Source organism: Penicillium chermesinum (genome assembly GCF_028974085.1).
Source record: "Penicillium chermesinum strain IBT 19713 chromosome Unknown utg000008l:1.0-1752722.0:1.0-1753981.0, whole genome shotgun sequence".
NCBI classification, from domain to species: domain Eukaryota; kingdom Fungi; phylum Ascomycota; class Eurotiomycetes; order Eurotiales; family Aspergillaceae; genus Penicillium; species Penicillium chermesinum.
In genome coordinates this window covers 1,250,339-1,276,805 of record NW_026695318.1, presented here as the reverse complement: position 1 = coordinate 1,276,805, position 26,467 = coordinate 1,250,339, and the positions used below count along the sequence as shown (strand labels likewise).

The window sequence follows — 26,467 nt, the reverse complement described above, 5'->3', positions numbered from 1 at the left end:
ATATACCAACATCATGGATATGTCGGCCTTCTACTCCAACTGTTGCAAAAAACGGTTTCGAATCTGTACCACTTTGGAAGCACTCGCCATTTGACTCCGATAGCTTGCTTTGCTAGTACTAGTTCAGATCAATCAGACAAGGAAATGCAACTTCCAACATATTCCTTCCAGTAACGGTTAAAATATGTAGTATAGTAGGCTGTCTGCTTTGGTGGTCTTAAGTGAAAAGACAACCTGGTTCTTCGTCTCTCATATCCTCACCGCATATAAACTCATTAATTATCCTTTGGGATCTTGGATAAGTCTTCAGTCGATTGTAGTTGATCAAGTTCCTCTTGATTCGAGCTCGTGGTGTGCTCGATCTCAAACGTTGTAGAGCGATTCGTGATTCTGCCCCACCATGAAGAATTTCCTCGGACCTCTCAAGAAACGTGGCATCAAAATTACTTTGAAGGTTACATTAAGCCACCTTAACTTCCAGCGCTCCCCGACCAAACGCCATTAATCTACTGCTGGCGCAACCAGAACAGAGTCAAGATGCCCATTATCACGGATTTCAAACTGCCGGCCTCCGCCAAGTCCATCCCATTGCCAGAGGGGCCCCATTCGATGCTCTTCATTGCTTTTGTCTCCTCCGATGATCCTGCTACAGGCCAACCATGGTGCCCGGATGTTCGTGCTGCGCTGCCTCATATCAAGGCTGCATTTGCGGCCGAGGAGACGCCTCCTGTAGGACTCGTCACGGTCGGTCAGAAACCCGAGTTCGTCCTCCCCAAGGACCAAGCCATCACCGCTCTTTCTTGCATACTAATTCTCCTTTCTGCACGATAGATGGAAAGACCCAGATAACTTGTACCGTAAGACTTGGAATGTCTCAGGAATTCCAACTTTGGCACGTTACCAACGGGTTAATGGAGAAGTCACGGAAACAGGAAAGGTGACCGAAGTAGAGATCCTGGATTCAGCCAAGTTCAAGGCTTTTCTGGGCGACTGGGCAAAGGAGCGACTTTAGGGAAATGAGCGTATCTGAATATTCTGCAAATTTTCGTGATAGCTATCGAGCGAGATTGATAATGCATGAACTCTAGCTCCGACTAGTATGGGGAAGATCGCTGTCCCACCCACTTCTCTCTATGGTTCGAGGGTGTCAACCCGGAGGGATCATCCAAGTTTTTTTCTATATCCATTCCGTGCTTTTGCCAGGCAGTCTTTGCCCACTCGCACACCTCGGGCCATGTCTCATCTTTGTCATTCCCTAGGCCTTCTACGCTCAATTCTGGAAGGATGGATGTAGGCGCCGGAGTATAGTACTTCAAGAACATCCTGTATGATTTGGCATGCGAGAAAGCAAACGCGATCTTCAGAAACCTCAAACCTGCATAACATGAGAACTCTCCAAAATGACATAATGGAGGAATACATCTTTCCTGACAAGGATTCCAGTCTCCTCCCTGCCATCAGAGATATCATTGATGGCGGTGATGATATTCTGTGGTGGCTTGGAGCGATCTCATTCACGCAGGAGAAAGCCCCCACCATTGGCTTTGAAATACTGAGTTATTTCACGGGCAAGGGCGAAGCATTGCGGGGTATAGAGGCCGAGCTGGCATGAACAGCCATAGAAAGTCAGAGACAGACTCGTAGGAGATCTCACGCAAGCCACCCCAATTGACTCCACTCGAGGCGTATTTTCTTCGTTGGATCAATAGAAGCTGTTGAAGCTGTTGAAAAACTCACCGGAGATCAGAAGTGGAACTCCGCTTGGGCCTCAGAGTTACAAAATTCGAGTCAGCGCGTTACGGCGGATTTGTATCTGAACTCCGGCTCTTACCAGCTCGGAGAAGTGGACTCAAACTCCTCTATGTGCTAGAAAAATGCTGCTGTCCGTCACTGGCTTCTGTTCTCGGTATTTGGCTGGTCAAATCTCCCTCTCATTCGACACGAACCCCACTTAAATCCCCAGCCCATTACGGCCATGCTTGTGCTAGCTGCGTTCGGGCAAAATGTAGATGCATTTTGCCTGCCACTGGGAGCTGCGAAAGGTATGATCGAAGATAAGCCTTTGAGATTCGTACACTTATTTGATAGATGCGACCGTCTAGGTAATGAGTGTCAGCCCGCGCAGAAAATACGAAAACGCAACATAGACTTGGCGGCATCACGGCTTTCAGCTGTAGAAGCCAAACTCGGTTCCCTCATCTCAGCATTGCAAGGACAGAATCTGAATATTGCGCCTTCCGGTTCGCAGTCTCCCAGCAGAATACAAAATGCGGGGCAGCCCCCATGCTTATTGTACACCAAACACGTCAAATTCTCCTGGCGTTCAAGAGGACCCGAGACTCGAACAATCCCCATTGGCCCCACCTTATAATGATTCCATTCCGTCCTTTATCTCCCTGAGTGATGTCGAGATTCTGAATAGATTTCGGAATATAAACTTAGGGTGTCTGCCTTTCGTCTTTCTTCCGGCGCACATTAGCCCACGGCAACTCTCTGCAGAGAAGCCGTTTTTCTGGGTATGCATCCAGGCTATATATAACCCCGATTAACAGCAAGAAAATCAGTCTTCGCAACACTGCGCGATACAATACCCCAGAAACTATTTGTAGAGCGCTCTCCGACTCTCGATCTTTTGCTTGGGATCATGACGTTCATGGCTTGGTGCGTATTCCATGATCTACTTGTAAATATTCGCCATAACTGATGCTGACTCTCCGAAAGGAAAACCTTCTCCCCGAAGCCATTCTTGAGCCTATATAACCACATGTTAATCGGAACCGTTTCTGAGCTCAATCTCAACAAAGCAGATAACAAAGGGCATGTCCCACTTGTAATGTTCCACCGCGCAGTCGAGCTGAAAACAGAACCCGTCCGCACTGTATCCTTCGGGGAAGACGCGCCGTACTTGGTTGCTTCCTCATTAGCTCCAAGTAAGCAACATGAAAATTACTCTACATAATCTCTGTGGCCTGAGCTGATCACCTCAAAGCATCGAGTCCATGCTTGGAAAGGGTGAGTCTTTTCGCTGGACCCCATGGATGGAGAACCTCAGTGCCTTCGACAAGATGAAGGAATGCCCGGGAGAGGAGCTTCTCGTCGCCCTGGTAAAGATCCAGCTAGTTGTGGGCAGGGTCTATATGTTTCAACGCGATCAGAAACATCCAAGCTCTGCGTCTTTTGCGGTTGGGTTTTGACAGACGCAGCTAGAGACTGTCAAGAACCAAATATCAAATACTTGCCATGATAACCGTATGGATTCACCCCCTTTACATTGGCTGAGGTGCTAAATATCCCGATGCTTTCTAGATGTGGTACAAGTGTACCTCCTCAATGCTGAACTCAGCATCCAAGAACTGTCATTCGGCTTCGCCACACAGGACTTTTCCGAAATCGATGGCCTCAAAGCTCTAGGCTCGGGGGTCCAAGCAGCCAAATCCTTGCTAGATGTTTGGTTACGTCTGCCACCCGAGAATTATCTTGGTGCGTCGATTATCTCATTCTTCCAGCTCAACCGAGCTTTAATGGACCTGCTCAAACTTTCCACGCTGGAGCACCTTGAGTGGGCCAAGGGTCATGTCCAAAGTATCGCCGACATTCGGCAGTATATCGACGCCGCAGTCTCGAATTTCCAGGCAGCTGCCAAGCCATCAAGTGACATACCGGAGGAGAACATGTTCGAGCAGACAGCTAAGCTGTTCATTTCACTGAAACGGAAGTGGGAGCCTCTGCTCGTGGAACCGTGGCACGCATCCCCAAACAACGACGCCCTGCTCTTCCATTCGAAGCAGATTGCAACGTCGACTCATGGATGTGGGAAGGGTTCGAAAACGATTGGATGGCGGAATTCCTGGAATTGCATTAGGTACGCAGAACGGCTTAGGCCGTGGTGACCGTTCCTTTATTAGGCGATAAGACAAACCTGCAAGACAACTACACCATTTGGGGGCTGAACGGTCTCCGGGTTCTGCCAGATCAGCTTCGGTGCTCCCCGATCAAAGTTAATCCCAGCACGATAGACTGTATTTTCGGCCAGACGCTAGGCGAATGGCTAGCAGATAATACTGTGTAGATCGTTCCGGTCCCGCCGATGAATTACTCGAACCCGAAGATCCATATCCGTATCGCCTCTGTGGAATTATACACTGTCCGTGCGACCGAAGGATCGATTTGGGTGCCACCAAATCGGCATCGGAGGCGAAGTCGGGTCGACCAGCTCAGGGGCTCTCAGCGCAACTCTCCCATCTCGTCTGGAGAGCCCCTGATTAGCCCTTCTGACGGAGCTGTGGGCCTTCCAAGCAAACTCCGAGGACGCACTCCGTAGATTGTTCTGGACAGAACGGTGGATCGCAGGATGCTGACTCGTGGGGACCAAGGCGCGATGCTCTGAACTGATGTTGTGCCAGGCTTTACTTACGGGACGTCGGGGTAACAGCGAACGAGACATGTGGAAGCGGCTGAAGTGATTCCGGTGCATAATTCGCCATCGCCGGTAGAATAATGTAGTCGGACCTGAACGAGCGGCATTTGTCATTTGCCGCGAAGCCGACCCGCTTCAGGCCACTTTTTTTTGTTTTTTTTTTTGTTTACGCTTCCAAGCGGACAACACTACGGAAGGTCGTCTTGCGCAATAGAAGCCCACAGTGATCCCATTATTGATGGTGGTGAAAATTGTACAATCACATGCCAGTGTCAGTGGTGGTTTAATAGTACGAGGTATACTGGATTTCCAAGGGTACGCAGAAGGACTTGGTTAGGGCTGGGGCTAGTGGGACGATTTGGAATTAATTAAATTAATCCCCGCCCGCCGGGCAGGGTCTTTATCCGCCACCTTACCCGCGCCATTGGGGTATGGGGATGAACAGATTTTCAGTGCTCAAAAGCCCTACCGGACCGTTAGAGTAGGCTTTATGTACGAACCTCCATCGAAACCGTTTTTGGCGGTTTGCTTTTTCCCACCGTTGTTAACAGGATGCATATGTACACTAGGATGCATCAACCAGGCAGAACCGATGGGGCTGGCGTGAGCCAAGATTCTGACAGCAGGGTTCCTTGCAGGGTATAAGATCGACACATTAAGCTGACCCACCTGGATATGGTTCTTCCAGACCCACGGATTCGTCGTGTGGGACACTCAGGTCTCCCCGTCCAACAAAATGCGCTATGTAAGGGCCGATCAGGATCTAATCAGGTTGGTGTAGCCAGTCATGGGAGGAACAGGTCAGCCATCTTGCCTAAGATGGGCTAACATACTCCACTAAAAGAGAGTAGCACTTGAGAAGGTCACATTGTCAGGAACAGCGCACAAATTGGGATATTCAGAGCACTACTCACTTATTCTTTGGAACAAAAGGACCCGTTTCACCGTTTCTCTGACGGGGAATTTCGGTGGCTTGCCGTTCCCAAGATCGACCTCCTATTGACTCCCATATCTTGTATGTTCCCGGGATGCAATTCCGGGAAAAGGCACAGAGTACTCGGTACGGAGAAAATGGACTCGGGACGTGGAGAGGAACAAATCAAAGAAGTCTATAGAATTCCCAAGAGTGGTTATTATTGAAATGGTAGAAGTCTAAATTTGATATTTGCACGCCCAACAGTGAACGTGCAACGGACGCTATTTGAAAGCAAGTCTGCGTGGGAGCTGCGTGTATACCATAAACCGGAAATATGCGAGTTCGATGACGATGTGGATGATGCAGGTGGCCGACGTCCCAAGAAATGCTCCGTTCTCGATCGACGAAGGCTCTCAAAATGTAATCAAGTACCGAAAGGCACCGAAGCGCCGGGACCGCTTGCCCTTATTCCTGAACGACTCTCAGCTTGTCACCGCTCCATGCTCCACTCCAGCAGCCTATGATATCCAAGACGGGAAAGTGAATATGGGGCGGCAAGAGGCCTGACAGCCAAGATGGGGCGGTGCGGGTACAGAATATTGCGTATTGTTTACTGTACCTGAATACAGATGGGGGCGGTGGGCATGATCCCCTGAAGATCGTACCTGAAGCAGAATATCATAGTGGAGAACCGCGGCCCCGAGGCCAGATGATTGGCCTTGGCTGAAGCGCTGCGGGTTGTTTTTCTCTCCAGCTTCCCCGATTTTTCGGGCCTTTCTGCCCTTTCTTGGACCGCGATTAAGTTTCCTTACAAGGTTCCAAGCGTCCGCCACCAAACCCTCCGCCGTGGGGATCTAAAGCTCTGAAGTCTCAGAGAGAGCTCAGTGGCGTACGCGTACCATATGGCAACCATGCATAAGTGAGCTTGACGAGGATGGTCGACTATCGCGGTCAGGACATCTGCAGAGCTCAAAGATCCTTTTCCTGAACGCATATTTACGTAGTAAATCTGGTTCTATCCGGGCGGGCGGAGCAGGAGGGCTCAAAATCCTGGAGCTAATCCCTCGATCAGCGGCATTATTGAGATGTGGGCCGGAGTAGTTCGGTGGTGCTAGGCCCATATAAGCTCTCAGCTAGCCAGCCACAGGGCTTGATCGGGAGTATGGGTGGATCGGATTGCACTCCACCTTGGCGATGTCCCTGTAGATCTTAATATGGAAGAGAAGCCTATTTGATCATTTTGCAATTGTCAAGTGCTACTCCGTAGTACTTTCGTACCCCGTACACAGACTCATTCCCTGATTTTCCGCTAGGTGGGCTTCTTTTCGGATCCTCGATCTCTGACTGGCGGAAAACATGGTATCTATGCCGTGGATTAGGGCTTCTGGAATGTTTTGGGGCAGAAACCAGCCAACATTTATGGCATCATTCTCTGTACGGAGGCAGGAACTAGAAAATCCGCTCTTACTGACGAGTGCACCCACCAGGCGTGGCCCTCCCGATTCCTTTTACGTAGCGACCCCTATAATTTCCAAATCTGGGAAAAGCCCACAGTTTTCAGGAGAGCAGGATCCAGTGATGACAATTGCCAGCAGCTGTTCATCTCCAATCTGGGATTAGGGTTTGACGCTGGAGATCGGGCGGGGGTTCCACCCTCACCACGCTCATTGAGGAGCGGGCTGGAGCACTAAAAGAGAGAATGGTCGATGGAGACTGACCCGCCAGCACCATCGGGGCAAGATTAAGGAGGGTCTCTTGCTATCAGGAGGCGAGCGCGTAGTCAATGGTGTATAAATACAGGTGCTGCTGAATCCCACTGCCAGACTTCTTCTTTCTCCTCCCCATCCCACCCTTCTTGTCACTCTTTATACAAGTCTCCGACTTCAGTCATTCTTTCAAGCTTAATCCTAATCACAATGAAGGCCTCCTTTGTCACCTTGGCTCTTGCCATGGGCGCTGCTGCCGCCCCTACCTCTACCGGTCTCGCCGGTCTGTCTGATGTCACCGGCAGCCTCTCCTCCATCCTCGACGGTGTTGAGGGTCTCGTCAAGAACCTCAAGATCGGCGACCTCACCAGCGAGCTTGGCCTGAACAAGCTCCCCGTTGTCTCCACCATTGGTGACCTGACCAACGTTCTCGGCCTCCCCGCCGGTGAAGATGCCTCCAAGCCCGCTGCCGCCAACGGCCACCTCGTCCAGGACTTGGGCCCCCAGCTGCAGAACGTTCTCACCATTGCTGGCCCCGACGTTAGCACTCTGCTCATTGAGTTGAGCCCCGAGGTTACCGGCCTGGTCTCTGGCCTTGGTCTCCCCGCCCTCGGTGTCCCTCTCGGCTCCATCGTTGCCTCTGCCTCCGGCCTTGGTGGCCTCGTCACTGGTCTCGGCCCTCACGTCAACGGTCTCGTTACCGTTGTCGGTGCTGACGTCGGTGCTCTCCTCATCTCTCTCTCCCCCCGAAGTTGCTGGTCTCCTCTCTGGTCTTGGTCTCCCCGCTGTCGGTGTCCCCGTTGGCACTGTCATTGCCACCCTCGGCAAGAACCTGAAGCGCGGTGAGATCGTCAAGGACCTTACCCCCGCTGTCGGCCAGATCCTCACTGTCACCGGCCCCAACGCCAAGCAGCTCCTGGTTGAGCTCTCTCCCTCCGTCACCGCTCTTCTGTCTGGCCTTGGCCTCCCCTCCGTTGGTGTTCCTGCCGGTGAGGTTGTCAAGACCGCTGGCAGCGTTGGTGACCTCGTCTCTGACCTCGCCGGCCCTACTGAGGGCCTCCTTACCGTTGTCCACAAGGATGGCTCCGCCCTCCTCATCAAGCTGAGCCCCGAGGTTGCCCAGCTCGTTACCGGCCTTGGCCTTCCTTCCGTTGCCACCCCCGTTGGCGCCGTCGTCCAGACCCTCGGTGAGAACCTGTAAGCGGGATTAACCTCTTGCTCAGTTTTAGCGGCGGCTTTTCTTTACGCAGCAATGGATAGCGTTTCGGGAGCCTTGTGTATACCCCACCTTTCGTGCATATATGGGTAACCTAGAACGGTTATTTTCTGATGAATCCTTTCAAAGATTAGGTCGGGGTACTTTATCCGATCTTTATATTTGTTTCTATATCTCTATCTGGCCAATCCATTAATCTTAATGTTCATAGAGGTATTCTGCTCTCGGGGCAGTCCGTTTCAATATTCATATTCAGTATTTTGAATTGGATGTCCTGTATGTGCCCGCTGACAGCCTCGTAGTAAGTAGTACTTTGTAGCGCGGGTGTTGTAGCTCTGCACGTTCCCATCCCGGGCCTACTCTTTCCCTTGAGCCTCACTGGCTGATTGTGGACAATGCGGTCCCTTTGGAACTGACCATCTGAGCGCGGCCCTGTTTCATTTGCTAAGAGGACCTCATAATTCAATAGTCAACTAATTTCCCTCGTCGTGCTGCCGCCCCATTCTCATAGATAAGACACTGGGTGTGTCTATTGATTCTCGCCCATGGCCCACCACGGCCAATTGGTATGCAAGTTCCGCCAGCGAGCCCTGATCCCACATTAGCTGGCCAATCTTGAATGCCTCGCGGGTTCATCTATGCGCAACCGCTGTTGATCTCATTCGTCTGGGGACTCAAAATCGGACTATGACGATATATTTTGTAGATACCTGCTGGAACAGTACCGTGACGCTCTATGGCGACTTGAACATGTATGCGCTCCTGCTAGGAGCTCGGGGATATCACCTTCAGAGAGGAAGACACTAGCCGTACTGCCTGGTCCTTCTTAAGGTTAGTCCACATATTTCGGGCTGATTAATACTTATAGTAGCAGCGAAGACGCTTGCGAGGCTTGAAGATCTTGTCACCTCCAGATTGGGTGTCAGGGAAAGATGTGCCAAGAAGGATATAACCCTGCGGTGTAAAATTGGAAGCTTGTAACTATTGACAGCCCCCATCTGTAACGTCTGGCTTATACTAGTATAAGATGATGGATAAACTTAGTTCTAAGGACGGTTTTGAGTACCCGAGTAAGCTGCCGTGGGATCCAAGTAATCACTAACATGCGGAATGTGGCTCTATATTCAATTTACAAGACTTACAATAACCAGAATCATGCCAAGCAGTCAAAAGAAAGAAAAGGTATCGAGTACGCCAGATGCTAGGACAGCAAACAGTCCCCCAAATGCGACATGCCAGCAGAAGCCAGCCAGGGATAATAACTAAGAACAAATATAGACCCATCAACTCTCAACCCAGCCTATAAGCCGAATACGCAGGGCCGGCCAGCGGCATCTCGTGGGCAGTAGGTTCAGTAAGACGCTCCACCAGTGCCGCCGACTCGGACTGGAATTCTTCGAGCGGCTCACGCAGGTCCCACTTCCGGGCAGCGAAACCCAAGAGCCCGCTGATGTAGTGAAGACAGCGCCTCGCGCGCGGGCGGCAGCTAACACGGTCTTCTTGAGCGAGCATGGGCGGGCTCGGTGTACCCGCGGGAACCGGGGGAGGGACGGGAACAGAGGGGCTGAGGAGGAGGTCTAAATTTTGGGAGAGCACCTCGATGAAGCGACGGGCGACTTGTTGGACGCGCAGGATGTCGAGATAGGTGAGGAAGGGGAGCGCGGTAGGATTCTCCAGCACTTGGTGAATCTGGCTGATGTAGTCCATGCAGCGGTCGAAGAGAACCGCTTTATTGTAGTCACACAAAACGGGGTATCGGTTGGATGGGGAGAGGAGCACTGTTATCGTATATAGAAGCTCGAGGCGGTAGAGGAGGGAAAAGTGGCTTGGGGCGTTTTTGGGACATTGGTGGTACCAATCGCGGGTTTGGGAGCAGAGGTTCCAGATTTGGACGATGGGGTTGGGTGATGGTTCACGGCTGCTATAATACATATCTTGGTAGCCTGCTGAGAGGATTTGGCGGATTTTCACAATGTGGAGGGCGGGCGCGGGACTTCGGAGGAATATATGACTTTGGTCTGAGGATGTCTCTGCCGCACCGGATGAGGGCATTAAGACATTTACAGAGCCATCTGAAAACGAAAAGGTTCTTTGTAAAGCAGCGCTCGTTCCCCTAAAAGACATGTTAGTACGGAAAGGGATCTACCCTTGCAGATGAGGAAAATCTGACCTGTCTAAGCTGTACAGGCAATGGAAGACGCGCCGGCGGAGATCGAGTTTAGACTGATTCGAGATGACTTCTACCGGAGGATCTTGGTGCAGACCCAGGTCTATCGCGACGCGAACTGCCATGCCCACCAGATACCAGCTCCGGAAGTAAGCGGGGTCTACAAATGCATATTGGGCCAGTAATAGAATTGCCTGGATTCCTATGATTGATCCAGGGCGAAGGACCTCTTCGGCGTATTTCAAGGCCTCTGCCACGAGAGTCAGCGCACGTTGATGGCTCTTGTCGTTACTCTGATATGAGATAGATGCGGAAGCGATCGCCAGAACCATGCGGAGTATCCAATGATCGAAGGGTTTGGCGAAACGGCCTTGGGATTGGTAGACGGCATCAACCGAGGTCCAGAAATTGGTCTCGACAAAGAACGGGAGCTGCACGAAGACATTTTCAAAGTAGTATTGTAACAGCGGCGTTGCTTCATGGCGCGCGGGGAGGGAGCTGGCAGCAGATAAGGATGGTGGATACCTGACAGTCGCGACCGATAAGAGCAGGTTGGCGAAGCTGGTCTTCGAAGTGATGCCGTGGAAGTCTCGCGAGGTCGCGTTGACCGACAGGAAGCCAAAATCCCCCACTAGATCGTCGATATCAGACACTTCGCGGCGGTGGGCCGTTCCTGTAGGGGCGGTTGGCGACGCCGCAGTGATGGACACCTCGTGGGCCACTCCATTCTCCTCGACGGGTAGAGAGCTTTGACGATCTTGAAGGAGCGCAAGCCTCCGTTCTAGTTTCTCACAGTAGCCCTCCAGAGAAGCCACATAGCTGCGTTCTTTCCCCTTGGCGAATTCGTCACTGGCGCTGGAGCAGGTGCTGGCTTTGCCCACTTTTTCACAGGCCGAACAAGCGGGGAGTTTGCCATCGCACTTGATCTTGGCGGTTCTGCATCGCGAGCACGCGGCGACGGGCCGACTGACCTTCAATAAAGGGTTGTCCAAGAAAGTGGTGGCCGAGGGCATGCTGGCGTGTTCATCGCAGAGACAAGCCTTGGAAACCCCGGAGACCTTAAAGAGTGGGCGGGTTTTGCGTCAGCAGATCTTCCCAATGGGGGCGGGCACCCTCACACCACACGCCCTTCCTACACTCTCGCGTCACATTCCTTTCTGATTTTGATTTTGATTTTCTCTCATTCTGGGCATCATGAGTCCCCTCCATTTTTTGGGTACTATCTCCTCAAATTGCCTGTACTCTATAAACTACTGTAGTGATTATCTCCTGGGGACTCAATTGCATGCGCGAATGCGTCTAAGAGGGGGCTATTATCGCAGGCTTCAAAGCGCGGAAATACCCCCACCCGCTTATCGAGTCGGGGAGAAAAGCGTCAAAGGCGAAGCTGGAGCAGGAATGAGTAACCCAAGACCCTCGCCCAATCGATCATGGACGATGGGGCCATCACATTCCGTCGTTCCCTTTCATGCTGCCCGATATGAACTCTCTCAGATAGATCTGGTAGCAAGCTACCAAGTACGCTTCTGGTGCTCTCTAGAAATGCCGGGAGCTGGAAGAGCCTCTTCTATAAACGCGCTGATCTAACTTAACTCATTTTCACAGGCTCGACATTCCAACTCTAATTCCACCTTACATTTGGTCTTTTGTAAACTTGCACTACCAATGATTCAGCAAAAGGTTTCAATGGCCAGATGCATTTTATGGGACATTGTTCCCTTTGTCCTTCCTTCTCCCCTCAATCGCCTTCCTCCCACCCCCACACATTAGCCGGGTCCCTCCCGTCGCTTCCAAACTCCTTTCCTTCCCAAGACCCCAACCAAGTCCCGATCTAGGTCCAGGCCCAGATTCAACGCCCCCCTTGCGGTTCCAATTTGGCAGTTTGATGTGGCCCGCTTATTTCAACCCCTCATTGAAACGCCGCCCGGCCGATTTTGATCCTTCCTCGGATCCGGACCATGTCACTGCGTATTACCATTGGAGGATCGATACGAAGAGCCCCGGCGAGGTTAATCTCGAAATTCCATCGCATGTGACTTCCTCCTTTCGACTCTTCGTGTCTATAGAGCCATGCCGCTGAGTTCTCCCCCCCCGGGCAGATCTCACCGGGATCGTCCTCGCATGAGCCGCCTGATGGTCGCATCGCCCACACTCTAACGGCTTGTACAAGATGCCGCCAGGTAGGATGCCCTGTGCCCCTCGGCAAGCTCAAGCCTTCCCGCGCCCCGGGCGATCCCTGGGACACGAGATCCTCTTTTATGTGAGCTAATTCGTTGGAATGCCGTAGCGGAAATCAAGATGCGATCCCGGACTCCCTCGATGTGTGCCCTGCGAGCGAAGCAACGCAAAATGCGTCTATTACGACTCCACCCGGAACACTACCATCCCACGCACGTATATCGTCTCGCTCCGAGAAAGAGCTCGCGCTTTAGAGAAACAACTGGCAGCGGCTGAGAAAGATGTAAAACATTCGGCAGATGCTGGATTGATGGTTCGGAGCGCCGGCCGCATTCGCTTCCATGAAAACGATGAACCTCGGTACTTGGGCCCATCGAGCGGAATTGCCATGACTCGTTTAGTGATGGAGATGGCGAAGCAGAATACCGACTCGAAAAGCATCAAAGATGTTGTGCCCGAGTTGACCGCCCAGGAAATCAAAGCTGCCTTCGCCAAGGAGGATTCGAAGCCGACATCGAAGGTGTATCCCATGATCAGCTCTCTCCCGCAGCCTAATCTCCCACCCGTAAACCTGACCAACAAACTAATCGATGTTTTCATGGTGAAAGGTATATTACACGCTTTGGTAGTCCCACAGCTTCTCTTAAAAAAGAAGAAAGAAAAAAAGAACAATTGTTGGCTAACTCATTCGCTTGCCCGTAGCCCAGGCGATGCTCCCAATTTTACATGAACCCAGTTTTCGGAGAGAGGCGAAAGAGGTTTTTGACGGATCAACCGATCCGTGTCATAATTTTCAATTGCGCATGGCGATCGCCGTGAGCATGCAAAAGATGAGCCCGGAGTATGCTGGTCTGGCAGATAGCTATTACCTGGCCGCCCTGCCGTACCTGGATCCAGTCCTCAAGAATATGGATCTTAGGGCCTTACAATGCTTAGTGATGATAGCCCAATACTCCATGCTAACTCCCACCCGAACCGCGGCATACTGGGTGGTAGGAACTGCCGTCAAGCTCTGCCAAGATCTAGGCTTGACGGAAGAAGCGACCATCACAAAGCCTTCGAACGGGCAGGCTTTGAACGCTCTGGAGGTTGACATGCGGCGGAGATTGTTTTGGGCCGTTACGTCCATGGAGTTTGGCCTGTCCCACTCGCTGGGCCGTGCGAGCTGCTATAGTGTCACACACGATAATATCGATGTCAAATTTTTCGAATTGGTTGATGATCGTTACATCACGGCGAAGGGAGTCACCCCGGGAGCCAAACCGGTCCTGAGCAAGTGTATCAGTGTTCATTTCTTCAAAATGCGTCTATTTCAACTGGAAGCCCGGCGAAAGCTCTATCTGAATCCCTCGGATACCCCAGTTGATGACCAGGATCCATGGTTTCATCAGATGATGGACAAGATCGACCGCTGGTTGGATAGCTGCCCCAAACATGACGACGGGAGTGGTATGAATGTCAAATGGTATGTTCTTGAATACCACCCCAGGCTTCCGGTCGTGACTAGCTAATCGAGCGTTCTTTATGGCGACAGGTTTGAAGGAAGACGCAATACAATTGTGATACTGATGTACCGACCATCGCCGCAAATACCTGAACCGTCTGTCAATGCTGCTAAGATTTGCTTTGAGGCGTCGACGTACAATATAGTCATGCATAAAGAGCAGATGGTTACCGGATCTGTGGATCTAACGTGGATTTTCACCCAAGCATTGTTCATGGCGCTCAATACAATTCTCTGGACATTGTCGTATCCGGAAATCCGGAAAGAGCATCCTGTCGAGGAGGTCCAAACCTACCTGGACATGGCTCTAGAAGTCATCGTCTACTCTGCCGAACGATGGCCGGGTGTGATGTCCGCATACCTGCTGTATCGACGACTTGTCACGGCATGTTTGAAGGCATACAGCACGGACGAATCTTTCGTTGTCCATTCGCCTTCCAGCCACCCTACACCAACATCTTCACAGGGTGTTATGACTCCACCAGCGATGTCGAGACCTTCAAGCACAACCACGTCATCGTTTTACGCTCAAAGCTATCGGACAGCCAATCCAGCCATGAGCAGCGAGAGTGCTTCCACCGGCACAATTTCCCGGGGCCAATCGGCCGACCCTCCATTTTCCTTCCCAGCTTCGACTCCTCCTGCACATGTTGAAGATTTTAAGATCCCAGCGGGAGTCTCAGCACCTCCGTTTGGGGTAAATCAACCCCCCGTTAATCTGAACCAGTCTCCCATCAATCCCAACACGAGAGCCTCTGGCGCAACCGGAGCCTATGGAAATACTGGCGTCATTTACCCTGACATTTCTGTCGACCCCAATACTCCATACAATGCGATTCCGTCTGTGGTTCCGGGCCTCCAAGGCTGGGACCCCAATTTCTCTCTTGCATCCACCACTGCCAGCCACCTAGCCTATATTGATGCTACGGTTGATCCTATGCACTGGACAACCACAATTGAGGATCAGTTTTCGCAGTACTTCCATGAACCGTTCCCGGTTCCAGCAAGGCGTGAGCGCACCCTCAGCCAACAGGAGCAAATTGAGTTGATGGCTTCCCTGGAACAAGATATCCCGGATGTATCAGCTCAGTTAGTTCAAGAATCCCACGCTTTCTACCAATCATAAGGCTGCCGATTCTTTGAGACAGGAAACCCAGCCGGAGACTGGCAGAGAGAGCTAGGGAACTGGCTTTACAGACATATGTTAGCGCGTGTTTGGTATTTGCTTTGCTTCTTGCTTTTCGGGCGGGTGCTATGGGAATTGGGGACACAAGTCTTATGGGTACGGCGATCGGACATTTCCACTTCTGTTGTTATCTTCTTTCTTGTTATTATCATTGCTATTATTGATACCGAACTGCGAGTGCTGTTGCCCTCGACTGGGATGTCACTTTTGACATAATCACAGCTCATATCTAGCTCAAGATTTAATGGGCAATTCCTGATGGAGCCAATCTTGGCTGTTCTTCAAGGTTCGACACATACTAGTAGATCATGGCCAAGAGCTAGCACAACATACGTTGAAAATTCATTATAGAAACAAAGATCTAAGCGAAAGCTGAAATATGGTGTTTTGTTTCAGGAATAAAGAGGTCGAGACTAAGGTTGGCGCTGTAGGACGAAGAGAATAACGCTAAATATGGATATTCCTCACTGGCATAGCCAGTTCTTTGCTCGCGAAGGTGGAATAAGCTTCTTCGAGATCACCATTGATATTCCTCTGATATACGAAGTACTTGATACTCGATTTGGTAGGACGGCTTGGGCCCGATTCCATGGTCACGTGGCCGGCCCGTTTTGCCTCCAACCTCTCGATCCAGACGCTCTGGAACCACATCTTCCCCCTCGCCATCCATCACGACCCCCACCCCCCCCCCGATCGCACACACTGGCATTCAAGGATTAGATTGATCGCGTGGAATGCATACGGCCTAGACCGTGGTATGACCTGCTCGCCCACCTGAGCGACCGTCGACCATCGACCGGGAAACCCCCCTCTCCAGCGGCCAGCGCTCTTGTCGGAAACGATTCGGAATCTCTGCCCTGTGGCCGAAGAGTCTTCGACCTTGGACCATCACCCGGTAGAGAGCTTTCTTGGCCGGATTCTCATGTCGGATCGTGCCCCATCCATTTCATTTCACGCCGCTCCTCTCTCGCCCTCCTCGCCCGCTGCTGGTTCTTTCAAAGAGAATCACCAGCTGCTCATTCACTCGGATCATATCCCCCCAGACCCCGACATCGCCTCCGTTGATGTCGGTCAGCGATCCAAGCTATGTCTCAATCGTTACATCCTCGCAGGCATCACCCGACCAGGCGATTACACACCCCAACACCTCTCCTCCCTCTCCCACACCCATGTCTACACAGGTCTCTCAGCAGCCGACTCTGAGCATGACCAACTCTTTCCCCGCCCCCGCCAGCAGTGTCAGTGGGTACCCGATGAATGCGCCTTCATCGGACGAGCCGGAGCACAAGTCTTTCACGAGTGGAACCCAGGACGATTCAAGGAAGATGGAGGAGGATCAGAAAAACCCAGAACAGAACGGAAGTGAGCACGAGCAGCAGCAATCGGTAGTCGCGCCAGAAACCGGAGTTCGCGACTTTGCCGACCAACCTTCTGCAGACAACGACGCCATGGACGTGGATAAAGAATCCGCGCCCCGACTGAACATTCGAAACCTCGGTCTGGACGCACTCAACGAAAATTTCACCTCGGCTTTCCATATTTGCAAGAGCTGTAAGATTCCCCCAAGTTTGATTGTGGTTGGTAGTTGGACAGTCGTGTGATCACCTCTTGTCTTCTCTTCGTTCTGGAACCAAACTTGTTAACACTGTGCTCTTCGTGGCTTGATAGCGCCCACCGTCACGGGTCCGGATCCTTCAATGGACTTAATATCTCTCTATGGATTAGGCTCCATCGCAAAATCGGTCGCGCGAATGGACCCTATCACAGGCGAGAAAATCAATCGACTTAGAAAGTCGTACGAGGGGAAATTGAAGGGACTTGGGCTGGCAGGACGGAACAAGGCTGTGAAACAGGAACCCGGCGCGCCTGGTAGCTTGCGACATTTAACGCTGTGGCCGGAGGAGGAATGGCAGAACCAGAAGGTTTTTGGAAAGCAGATCAAGATCGCGGATATGGACTCGGGACTCCAAGATCTGCATGCCAAAGCCATGCAACTAGAGCCTGGCCCTGTGCCGAATAACGATTTCTGGGAGGATGTGCTTGGACATGAAAAACCCACCAAGGCCGGCGCGAGCGATAGTGGCAAGAAGCCCGCAGCAATTCCTAGCCGTCCCGCTTTACCAGGACGCAGTCCTGCCCCGACATCCCAAGACGCGGAACGAGGACGCCCCACTCGCGGTCGTAAGCGCAACTACGATGACAATAGCTTCGTGGGGTACGGCGAAGGCTACATAGATGATGAGGAGGACACCGGCTTTCTTTCCGGTAGCGAGGGAAGCAACAAAAAGAAACGGAAGAAGGTACGGAGCCCTTGCGAGATACTGGTGTTCTCCGCCTGGAAACTAATGCTAATCTCAGCCACAACAGGAACACATGCCCACCAAGGTGTCAACCCCCCTGTCCGAGCGGAGCGGCAGTTACGGGGTTGGTATGTTCGGAATTGGCGCCAGATAAAAACCCACACCCCAGAGTTCTAAAAAAAAAGCATCGCATCGCATTTATTCACTCGTCGATTTCACTATCTTCACAACGCTCCGAGATCACAGCCCGAGCGTTCCTATGGATGATCCGACAAAACCCTCCACGTCCCCTGTCTTGAATTTCTGACTAATTTTTTTTTCTTCTTCAAATTCTCAGTACATGTTGCATCACGGTGCTGGATATACCCGGCTTCATCTAACGGACGGCGTTTAGCGGGGTGGGAAACAGGGTATTCCAACGAATACGATTTGATTCAATTGAATTGCGTTGTCTAACCCAGGTCTGCTTGATTTTTCTCTTTCTTTTTCTTTATTCTGTGATTCTGAGTTTGTTTTTTTTCTCCCTGCTGCTCTATATGTTCACGCAAATCCTTACGAGATTTCCACTGCTGTAATGGCTGGCCTTTGCGTTTCTGTTTTCCGATGAGTTTGTGACAACATTCAGTCTGGGGCACCTCTTCATTTTTGCCCACTCTGCTATTTCTTATTATTCCGAGGGGCCTTTGGCTGCCCTTCTGTGTTTGATACTTCGGCCAGAGCCTTGCTCCGTCGGCCTGTCCTAGTGAATCGATTGAATAGAGGTAAAGAATAATATGCCAAGTAACCCTGAACTTGCAGGCGGGATTACCATAGAACAATCCTGTCGTAGATCCTGGAAGCATATTCCAGTCCTATCTACTAGATCAATTGCGGATCTAGCCGACCTAAGACTAGATGGAAAGAGACCACGCCGCAAGCCTCGACACCAGCCCCATTTAGCCTTTGAAAATTGCCAGAAACCCGTTCCCATTTGAACGCCACACGTGGCCGGGACCGAACGCCTACAAGAATCAGCAATCATAGGCGTACGCCGAGCCCCACTGGTGGTGCCCTTCCGACACGAGCGCCCATTCAGATAGAAATCTTGAGTCTCAAGGGTAGCTGGCCGGTCTTGGAGCCAAGCGGTCGGATCTCAGCGCTCCTTTCTACATACGGTGCCCTACGGAGGTTAGTGGGACCTCGTATCTACTTGGGCTTGCTTAACTCGAGAGAGTGATGTGTTTCCCATCTACGATTTCGCCACATTCTTTGACATGCTCCTGGAAACTGGGCAGCGTAAACTTTCGGCGCCAATGAAGTGGCCGGCAATAGTGATGAGCTTTGCAAGCAACGCAATGAGAGCCCCAATCAGCGGACGGCGTTCCCAAATTGAAGAATGGAGCACGAATGATACCGAAAAACCGCCTGGGGTTAGAGCTGCGTCCGTCGAAGAGGTCTTCAGTTCGAGGTTGTCGCAGATTTGCTCCGTATCCCCTGTGAAGGGACCTTTTCATCTCGAAGGCCTCTACCTTCTTACGAGCCATTTCTGAAGTGTACTTTTCCATGGAGCTGACGGACCCATGGACCGCAATTCCGAGTTGTCGTGCACTTGAATAATCGAATAAAATTTCGCGACGTCGACATTTTGTTCGTCGTGGTGAATAAAAACCAGGAAGGCTTCTCAAGTGGGGTAGCTTTGCGAGGTGTGTAGAATCAAGGCCGAACTTGCGGATTGCGTCTTTCCGCATGAGGGGAAGAAAGTCGATTTCCTCAGTAAAGCAGAGAAAGCAAACGCGACGGCATGTGATCAAGTACAAGTAGCCACCAAAATCTCCACAGATGTCACACTCCGCGGTAGATAGTGTCTCATAAAGGTCCTGGCAGGAGCAAAACCGAGCGGTCCCTATGTTGAGACTCCCGCGAATTGAGGCAGGGGCATGAGTGCGTATCATATTGTATTGTGGATCCGAATCCGTGATCAACTTCGCTTGTTTATTGACACGTCGAAAATCACTCAGTGATTGAAGGTCGAGGAGAATAATTGTAAGGTGGATTATTTCTAGCGGGAGTTTATCGAGAGCCCCGAGCCCGCAGCTCGGAGCACCTGAATGATACAGACCATGCAGATTGAAGCCATCATTGTCGTCGAGTGTATAATCCTTGATGTCGAGGAATATGTATGTATTTTCACTCGTCTTCCGAATTACTGCCATAAATCCTGCAGTTGTTGATTAGTCTTCAGGAGCTGGCCCAGCACAAAGTAGGGATATAGCAGAAACTCGCTTCAGGCGGAAAGCTCAGAAGGAGGTATTCGACGAAAGATGCGAAAAAATGGCAATCGAAAGAAGGTGTACTCGCAGCAGCGTGCTTCCACAAGGGGACACTAGAGCCACGAGTCACGTGAACCAGTGATTAGTCACCCATTCTGCCCACTCTAGGGCTTGCTTAGCCCAGTCAACTAACCCACTAATTGACGAACCAACAAGTTAATCAAGTCCACGGGTTACTATGTCTGCCTTACATTAAAACAGTCATGAATTTGCCAAGAAATAAGCGAGTAGTCTTATGGTGGTAACGGCGCATGTTGCGACAGGACTTGTATGAATCTATAGATCCGGGCACCAATCGGACCCACAGATATTGGCAGCGACCCCACTACGATTGCCCTTATCAGTCGCTTTTTCTGGCAGTTCCTCAAACAAAATACCTGGACCAGCTTCCTACACCATATGCCTCTTCTTCCACGGATAGCCCCCACAGCTCCCCTACCACAGCCACGCAATGTCCAAGTACGACCGTGCCCTCGAGCGCATCGACCGTGCCCACAAAGACGACCCCAACATCGTCGAGGCCGACGGCACCGCAATCCCCTACGAGCTGCACTATGCCCAGAAAATGACCGGCTACCTCGAGCGCCTCGATCCCTCCGCCTCGGAGCTCCTGCGCCTCGCGATCCGTGCCCAGCACCTCCGCCGCTGGGAGGTCCCGCGCAGCTCCTACCCCGCCACCAAGATCGGGTATCACTCCTGGCGCTCGGGGCTGCAGCGCCGGCAAGCTGAACTAGCAGAGCAGATCTGTCGGGAGAGCGGGTATGATGCCGAGGAGGCGGCGAGGGTAGGGGCTCTGGTGCGCAAGGCGGATTTGAAGCAGGGGGATCCAGACACGCAGACCTTGGAGGATGTGGCCTGCTTGGTGTTCTTGGACGATCAGTTTGATAAGTTTGAGGCTGATCTGGGCGATGAGGAGAAGATGATTGGGATCTTGCAGAAGACGTGGGGAAGATGTCGGAGGCTGGGAGGGCAGAAGCTCTTAAGATCGAGTTGTCGGAGCGGGCGCAGTCACTGGTGCAGAAGGCTTTAGCGGGTTGAGATGAGATGTTTTCTTTTTTGTTTTTTCTGTTTGATCTTCTGCCCCCATAGCGTTTCGGGATATACTATGTATGCTAATGTCTACAATAGCCAATATTTCTGATTGAGGCCCCAGGTTGGGATTTGTATTCTCCTGCCGAAACGCCCGCTATGAGATGGTCTGAAATTCCCAGAAAAGCAAAAGAAAAGAAAGGATCATGAGTCATGATAAACAAAAACACCCGCCATGCTTTTTAAGTACGGGGATGCTCCATGCAATTCGTACACTTCACTGCCCACCGATGGCTGAGTTAAGGGCTGCCGGTGTCAATCAGTTGAACCAGAGCAATGGCAGCCCCTGCGGCGACGCCACCAACAAAGCACATCTGTACACCACCCCAGATGCCTGCCATAATGTTGTCGCGACCAGACCATCCACGAACCACACAGGTCTTTAAGTACCCGAAGACCAGAAGGGTGACAGCCATGACCCCAATACTCCAGTACAAGGCGGCGATCACCTGCGAAGCGATGAAGTATGGAATCAGCGGAATAAAACCACCCACAAAATATCCCAGAGCAAGAGTGATAGCCGAGATCCAAGCCTGGTTGCAGTCAGGTGCCGACTCGCGATGATGGAAGGCCAGCAGGAACTCCAGCAACCGCTCGTGGGAGGCATGTAAATCACTAGTGATCTCGTCCAGGGCAGTATCGGAGAGCCCGTATGGCGCGAAAACCTCACGCACCATCAGCCGGGTTTCCTGTCCATCACTCTCAATCAACTTCTGGGTCTCGCGGACCGTGGTTTCATAAGATTCGCTGGGGTTTGTTAGCTAGCATCCAAGACTGATACGGAAAAAGGCACGCTTACGCTTCACTCTTGGCCCCGACATATCCACCCAGGCCCATGGAGATGGCACCTGCAGCCAGCTCTGCCAAGCCACCGAGAACCACCACCTTGGTATTCCCGAGTGCAGAGAGACCAGCACTCAGTGCGAAAGGCACAGTCAACCCGTCCGATAAGCCCAGGATGGCATCCGAGACAATGCGCGGGTTAATGCGGGCTCGGGAGGCGTTGCTGGTGGTGGAAGGCGCGCTGTTGCCAAAGGTGTCATATGAACGGTGGCTTTGGGACTCAAGGTCGCGTTCAGAATTAGCGCGGACAGTCGACTCATCGTCCACATGTTCGATGAGAGGTTTTGCTGCACAAATCACGGTTAGTACTTTTCCCGATGTATCTTTGTTGAAGGCTTCGACATACTTGAAAGGTTCTGGTACCCCTTTGTAGGGAATAGCTTTTGCTTGATGAAAAGGAGAGCCATCTTGCAAAGATCGGTCTTACCAACTAGAAGGTAGAAGATTGATCTGCAGCTTTGCACAAGGTCCTGAAGTTCGTGTACTTAACGCGCAACAAGGACTCGGAGATAGGGTCGGAGATGTGCGCCCGATCCGGAGACAAGAATACAGTAAGATGTGAGCAATATTCCGAATACCCCGACGCTTGGAAAAGCTGAGAGAAGTGGAAAGCCAGGATTGAGAGGGAGGGGTATTCCAATAATACGTCGAAAGGTTGAAGCCGTGACACAAGAATGGAACAACGAAATGATGGAATGATAAACAGGACACTTTTTTTTGGTCTTTTGGAAAGCCCCTTTCCAGCACGAACCTTTTTAAATTCCTGCCCTGTAGCCACCGTCACCGGTCTTAGCAATCCCGCCGTCTCCGTCCATAAAGAGGCAACAAAAAACCACTAAACATTGGACAGACGGTTTGAACTAGACCTGCATACCACCAATCAGCAGCTCGGCAATGGTCAGCGTCAACCGTTGAGTTGCAGGTTTCCCGCACTGATGCAGTCATGCAGCCGCAGCCGTGCGCGGCCGCTCAAATCCGAAGACTATTATTGGTGGAGGTTGTCAGGCTGATTACCATTAGCTTGCGTATTATTGGCCAGAACTTCAGATCTACACATCCGGGCCCCACCCACCCGACCATGGATGTGGTCATTGACTGAGTGGGTCCTCACTGCTGATTGGTTGCATTTAAAGACTCGGAGCTTCTGCGGGCTTACTCAACTTCGGCACTCTAGACTCTTCTGGCCCCAGTGCAAAGCCTTACTTTCAACCTCCTAGTCAAAGTCCAGTTGAGGATAAAAGGTCCAGCTTCGTGTCCCGTCTGTCTAATTTCCGTTGCTTGGCAGATCCACACACTCCACAACTGCTCGGTAGCTGAGCGCTGCTGGTTACGCATGCCTGCGGGCTGCTGGCCGACAGTTCAAGGATCACCCTGGTATCAAGCAAACAGTACCCAGTCAATTTCTAACCTTCCCAATTGAGACTTGCTAGGCCGCACTAGCTCTACTAGCTCTACTAGCTTCCACATAGTCGACGACTCGGAAGGTTCTAGAAGGAGTCGCTGAGACGCTAACGTGTGGGGACAGGATGTTGAGGACGGGAACTTGAAGACCCTAACCGGCTTGGCTTCAGGGACCTCGAAGTGAAGGAACTTGTTGGGTCTACTGCAAGGCATTGGATCAAAATTTGATTTAAGTCGGTGCATTTAAAACAGATGAAGGAACCACTCTAGTGGGTAGCAATCGAGTTGTAGCAACATATTTGTGTAAAGAAAACAATCATGCGCCACCAAATTCCATTTCCAGATTACCAGTACAGCCGCAAGAAAGCCGCAATCTTGGGCCTACCTAGCATGCCTGGAAGGTCCAAATGACAAGTCCCGAAAGCCGTCATGGGAAGGTCCTCAAGGTTATAGGATTCATGCCGCGCGGACGGTGTGTCTTATCATTATTCATACTACTTTTACCGTGGACTAGTACGAGGTCTCATGCTCAATCGGTTCCCTGACAATCCCTGGAAAAGGGTTCAAAGATGATTCATGTTTCATTGGTCTCCGGGGTGGTACGCATAACGTTGTGTGAATAGTTACAAGTCGATGTCATCCGTAGATGTGTTTTGCCCTCCGAGTCATCGTATCACATTACTTTTTCTGGCGTCCCTCCGCAAACTCGATCAGGCGATCTTCCAGACCCACGGGCATGTAAACATCATTGCTCCGCTTGTTTCGCACCCAAATCACATCACCTAGAAGGAACAGAATAGCGCCGCCCTTGCCCGTCGCGTTCTTGCTAAGACGGAACAAAGGCTGCCCATTATCAGGGTGTGCCTCTCGAATTGGCATCAGGAGAAGCCCTTGTTCCTCACACCAGGCTTCCACAATGTCTCTGAAAGAAACGTCCTCCACTTCGCGCTGCCGGGGCTTGGAACGTACAGTAGATGCTGCCGCTGTAGCAGGGGCCGCCGTGGCGCCTTTCTGGGGTGGAGGCTTAGCGGACGCAGTGGCAACGGGTCTTGGTAGTTCGGCCGCCACGCGATCGCCGAGTTGCAAGGCAAGGTCCATGGTTTTGAGGCCCTTGTTCCACTCGTCATCTACAATGGTGAGCTCATTGACCTTCTCTGGCAGCTGAGTCTTCCACCAAGAGAACCACGCGCCCACTTCTTCGTAGTTGGGATCGTTGGTGAGCCAGAGATAAAGGATCTCGTGCCACTTCGGGAAGAACTCCTGGACAAACAAGAGACCGAGGACGTTGGGCTTGAACATTTCGTGCCACTGTAGAACATTCTCGAGAGCCCTCATGTCTTGGTCCTGGGGATTGATGGTGAAGTGTCCGCGCAGGTGCCGGGCAAGACGGGGCAGCAGATGATTGATCATGCACGTATCAAACTCCGAGCCCAGCGCAAATTGCCAAAGCTCCAAACCTTGGATAAGACCCTTCCGCAGAGGCCACGAGTCCAAGATTTCACGAAATTTTCTCTTGGCATCAGCCATGAGGCCACTAGGGCTTTTCGGGTCGGTATGACGGTCACCAAGATATTGAAGCCAGGCAAACAGCCAATAGGGGAACTTGCCATCCTGCTGGCTCTCATGTTCGCGACGGCTTTGCTTTGGCTTCCACAATTTCATTGTAGCATCGAGCTTTGGGACAATGGAGTGTTCCAGAATGTCGGAATAGACACATGCCGGGAGGACACTCTTCCAAGCATCCATCAAATCAGTCACGGGCGAGGGATCATACACGTCCCAATGGTTCGTGATTGCGCTGCGGACTTTCGGCAGCCAAATGAAGAGGAAAATCGATTCGTAGAGCGTCGTTTTCTGTCGCTGGCGAAGGGGCTCCTCAATCTCTTCTCGGGAGCATAGGATGGGGCGGGCGCGTTCCATAGAGTTAACAAGGAACCTTGGGTTTTGCAGGGGTTCCCATATCGCCACGGCTTCCTTAAAGACTGGGTGCAATGCCGCAACAGCGGCTTCTCTGAAATAGGATTCTTCGATGGATGCCTGATACGTGGCTGCCAGAGATTGAACCTTGCTAACCATCTGATCGAATTTCGTTTCGCTGATCTCGTCTTGTTGAGCGATCTTCAAATCTCCTAGGGCGGCGAGAAACTTCTCCATCGTATCAATTTCGGCGGCCGATTCATCAATCTCCTCCATGAGTCTCGCCTCTTCTTCCTCCATGTATTTCTCTCGGTCCTTTTGGGCCTTCCATGCATCCGCACCGGCTTCAATGTCCATTCGAAGACGTCTTTCAAGCTGCGCGCGTTGACTTTCTCCCTCCGTAAGGAACTGAGTCCGGTTTTCCATCCCCTTGAATTCTTTGCCCGTAGCGTTTATCATATCCTTGAAAACGTTCGGCACCTCAAGGCCTCCCAGCGCTTCTTCCAGCTGGCGCGCAGTGCGATACTTGGGCTTGGACCGCGCAGTAGGCGTGCCAGGGCCGCTGCGACCCTGGTGGGTTTCACCCTCCAGCTTGCGCTTTATCTTTCGCTGTTTGAGAGTATCCTCGTCGGAGCTATCGTCGATACGTTCGCCACGGCGTGCCGCTTCGCGCTTTTCTTCTTGCCGTGCTTGTTTTGTTTTCTCGCGGACAGCACCTAGGCCTGCACCTTGGGGACGTGCCTGTGCCTCGATGGGGTTGACGATACCTTCTCCGCGAGATCCAAGACCTTGACCTTCCACGTATCCCATTTTGGCCATCATGCGCGCAGCAAACGAATTAGCTGCTCCGGGGCGACCACCGCCGCCGCCAGTGCGGCTGCGCGATCCTCCCCACCTCCTTGAGACGCCGTGCTTTGGTTTGCCGCATTATTCCAGGAATTTCGGTTCGAGCTTCCTAAGCCTCCCATGGCAGGGGGTGATTCGGAGCGCGGGACAGCGCGTTTGAAGCCACGAAAGCCGGTAGTTGCGCGCGCATCTTCATCGGAGCTTTCTTCGTTCGCCTTGCGCTTTTGACCATGCGACGATGGTGAGTCCATGGCTGCAGTTTCACCCATGGACCAGGGCCACCGAACGACGCCTGGGTATCTCGAAGTATCGCACTTGTTGAGGCGTTTCGATCGCGCAATTGATGTGGAACGGGTGGAGAGCTACGGAAGACTTTAATTACCAGCGGGGAAAAGGCAACAAGAATAGAGTTTGTGCACGGTTCTTCTTGTAGACCGCCTACCAAATGGGTGTCGATCCGTGACCGCTTTAA

General features: G+C 51.8%; 13 protein-coding genes across 13 annotated transcripts; 10 read left to right on the top strand and 3 right to left on the bottom strand.

The window, feature by feature from the left end:
• Positions 1 to 537: 537 nt before the first annotated feature.
• N7468_010275 (DUF953 domain protein) lies at positions 538 to 1,012 on the top strand (the record flags this gene model as incomplete). The annotated part of the gene is made up of 2 exons (XM_058479570.1): positions 538 to 761; positions 832 to 1,012. The coding sequence occupies 2 exons, from the start codon at positions 538 to 540 to the stop codon at positions 1,010 to 1,012; spliced, it is 405 nt and encodes a 134-aa protein (XP_058326138.1).
• A 396-nt stretch (positions 1,013 to 1,408) lies between these two features.
• N7468_010274 (S-adenosyl-L-methionine-dependent methyltransferase) lies at positions 1,409 to 1,612 on the top strand (the record flags this gene model as incomplete). Its single annotated transcript, XM_058479569.1, has 1 exon — positions 1,409 to 1,612. The coding sequence occupies one exon, from the start codon at positions 1,409 to 1,411 to the stop codon at positions 1,610 to 1,612; it is 204 nt and encodes a 67-aa protein (XP_058326137.1).
• A 258-nt stretch (positions 1,613 to 1,870) lies between these two features.
• N7468_010273 (uncharacterized protein) lies at positions 1,871 to 2,760 on the top strand (the record flags this gene model as incomplete). The annotated part of the gene is made up of 3 exons (XM_058479568.1): positions 1,871 to 2,240; positions 2,553 to 2,665; positions 2,722 to 2,760. Coding segments are annotated over 3 exons (522 nt in total), but the record flags the coding sequence as incomplete, so codon positions are not given.
• Positions 2,761 to 2,764: 4 nt separating this feature from the next.
• On the top strand, positions 2,765 to 4,069 carry N7468_010272 (uncharacterized protein; the record flags this gene model as incomplete). Its single annotated transcript, XM_058479567.1, has 5 exons — positions 2,765 to 2,901; positions 2,990 to 3,104; positions 3,204 to 3,249; positions 3,307 to 3,819; positions 3,906 to 4,069. 5 exons carry the CDS (start codon positions 2,765 to 2,767, stop codon positions 4,067 to 4,069), a joined length of 975 nt encoding a protein of 324 aa, XP_058326135.1.
• Positions 4,070 to 4,087: 18 nt separating this feature from the next.
• Positions 4,088 to 4,321, top strand: N7468_010271 (uncharacterized protein; the record flags this gene model as incomplete). The annotated part of the gene is made up of 1 exon (XM_058479566.1): positions 4,088 to 4,321. One exon carries the CDS (start codon positions 4,088 to 4,090, stop codon positions 4,319 to 4,321), a length of 234 nt encoding a protein of 77 aa, XP_058326134.1.
• Positions 4,322 to 5,684: 1,363 nt separating this feature from the next.
• N7468_010270 (uncharacterized protein) lies at positions 5,685 to 5,900 on the top strand (the record flags this gene model as incomplete). The annotated part of the gene is made up of 1 exon (XM_058479565.1): positions 5,685 to 5,900. The coding sequence occupies one exon, from the start codon at positions 5,685 to 5,687 to the stop codon at positions 5,898 to 5,900; it is 216 nt and encodes a 71-aa protein (XP_058326133.1).
• A 1,349-nt stretch (positions 5,901 to 7,249) lies between these two features.
• N7468_010269 (uncharacterized protein) lies at positions 7,250 to 8,240 on the top strand (the record flags this gene model as incomplete). The annotated part of the gene is made up of 2 exons (XM_058479564.1): positions 7,250 to 7,760; positions 7,792 to 8,240. The coding sequence occupies 2 exons, from the start codon at positions 7,250 to 7,252 to the stop codon at positions 8,238 to 8,240; spliced, it is 960 nt and encodes a 319-aa protein (XP_058326132.1).
• A 1,305-nt stretch (positions 8,241 to 9,545) lies between these two features.
• Positions 9,546 to 11,435, bottom strand: N7468_010268 (Zn(II)2Cys6 transcription factor; the record flags this gene model as incomplete). The annotated part of the gene is made up of 2 exons (XM_058479563.1): positions 9,546 to 10,368; positions 10,426 to 11,435. 2 exons carry the CDS (start codon positions 11,433 to 11,435, stop codon positions 9,546 to 9,548), a joined length of 1,833 nt encoding a protein of 610 aa, XP_058326131.1.
• Positions 11,436 to 12,307: 872 nt separating this feature from the next.
• N7468_010267 (uncharacterized protein) lies at positions 12,308 to 17,744 on the top strand (the record flags this gene model as incomplete). The annotated part of the gene is made up of 11 exons (XM_058479562.1): positions 12,308 to 12,430; positions 12,489 to 12,602; positions 12,710 to 13,208; positions 13,303 to 14,065; positions 14,135 to 15,193; positions 15,313 to 15,386; positions 15,860 to 16,045; positions 16,115 to 16,356; positions 16,403 to 16,841; positions 16,959 to 17,590; positions 17,658 to 17,744. The coding sequence occupies 11 exons, from the start codon at positions 12,308 to 12,310 to the stop codon at positions 17,742 to 17,744; spliced, it is 4,218 nt and encodes a 1,405-aa protein (XP_058326130.1).
• Positions 17,745 to 18,843: 1,099 nt separating this feature from the next.
• Positions 18,844 to 19,186, top strand: N7468_010266 (uncharacterized protein; the record flags this gene model as incomplete). Its single annotated transcript, XM_058479561.1, has 2 exons — positions 18,844 to 19,023; positions 19,091 to 19,186. The coding sequence occupies 2 exons, from the start codon at positions 18,844 to 18,846 to the stop codon at positions 19,184 to 19,186; spliced, it is 276 nt and encodes a 91-aa protein (XP_058326129.1).
• Positions 19,187 to 20,350: 1,164 nt separating this feature from the next.
• Positions 20,351 to 20,937, top strand: N7468_010265 (DUF4202 domain-containing protein; the record flags this gene model as incomplete). The annotated part of the gene is made up of 2 exons (XM_058479560.1): positions 20,351 to 20,852; positions 20,876 to 20,937. The coding sequence occupies 2 exons, from the start codon at positions 20,351 to 20,353 to the stop codon at positions 20,935 to 20,937; spliced, it is 564 nt and encodes a 187-aa protein (XP_058326128.1).
• Positions 20,938 to 21,227: 290 nt separating this feature from the next.
• N7468_010264 (VIT1/CCC1 transporter family protein) lies at positions 21,228 to 22,238 on the bottom strand (the record flags this gene model as incomplete). Its single annotated transcript, XM_058479559.1, has 3 exons — positions 21,228 to 21,735; positions 21,788 to 22,118; positions 22,178 to 22,238. 3 exons carry the CDS (start codon positions 22,236 to 22,238, stop codon positions 21,228 to 21,230), a joined length of 900 nt encoding a protein of 299 aa, XP_058326127.1.
• A 1,672-nt stretch (positions 22,239 to 23,910) lies between these two features.
• Positions 23,911 to 26,246, bottom strand: N7468_010263 (putative G-patch domain protein (TFIP11); the record flags this gene model as incomplete). Its single annotated transcript, XM_058479558.1, has 2 exons — positions 23,911 to 25,991; positions 26,045 to 26,246. The coding sequence occupies 2 exons, from the start codon at positions 26,244 to 26,246 to the stop codon at positions 23,911 to 23,913; spliced, it is 2,283 nt and encodes a 760-aa protein (XP_058326126.1).
• Positions 26,247 to 26,467: the final 221 nt, after the last annotated feature.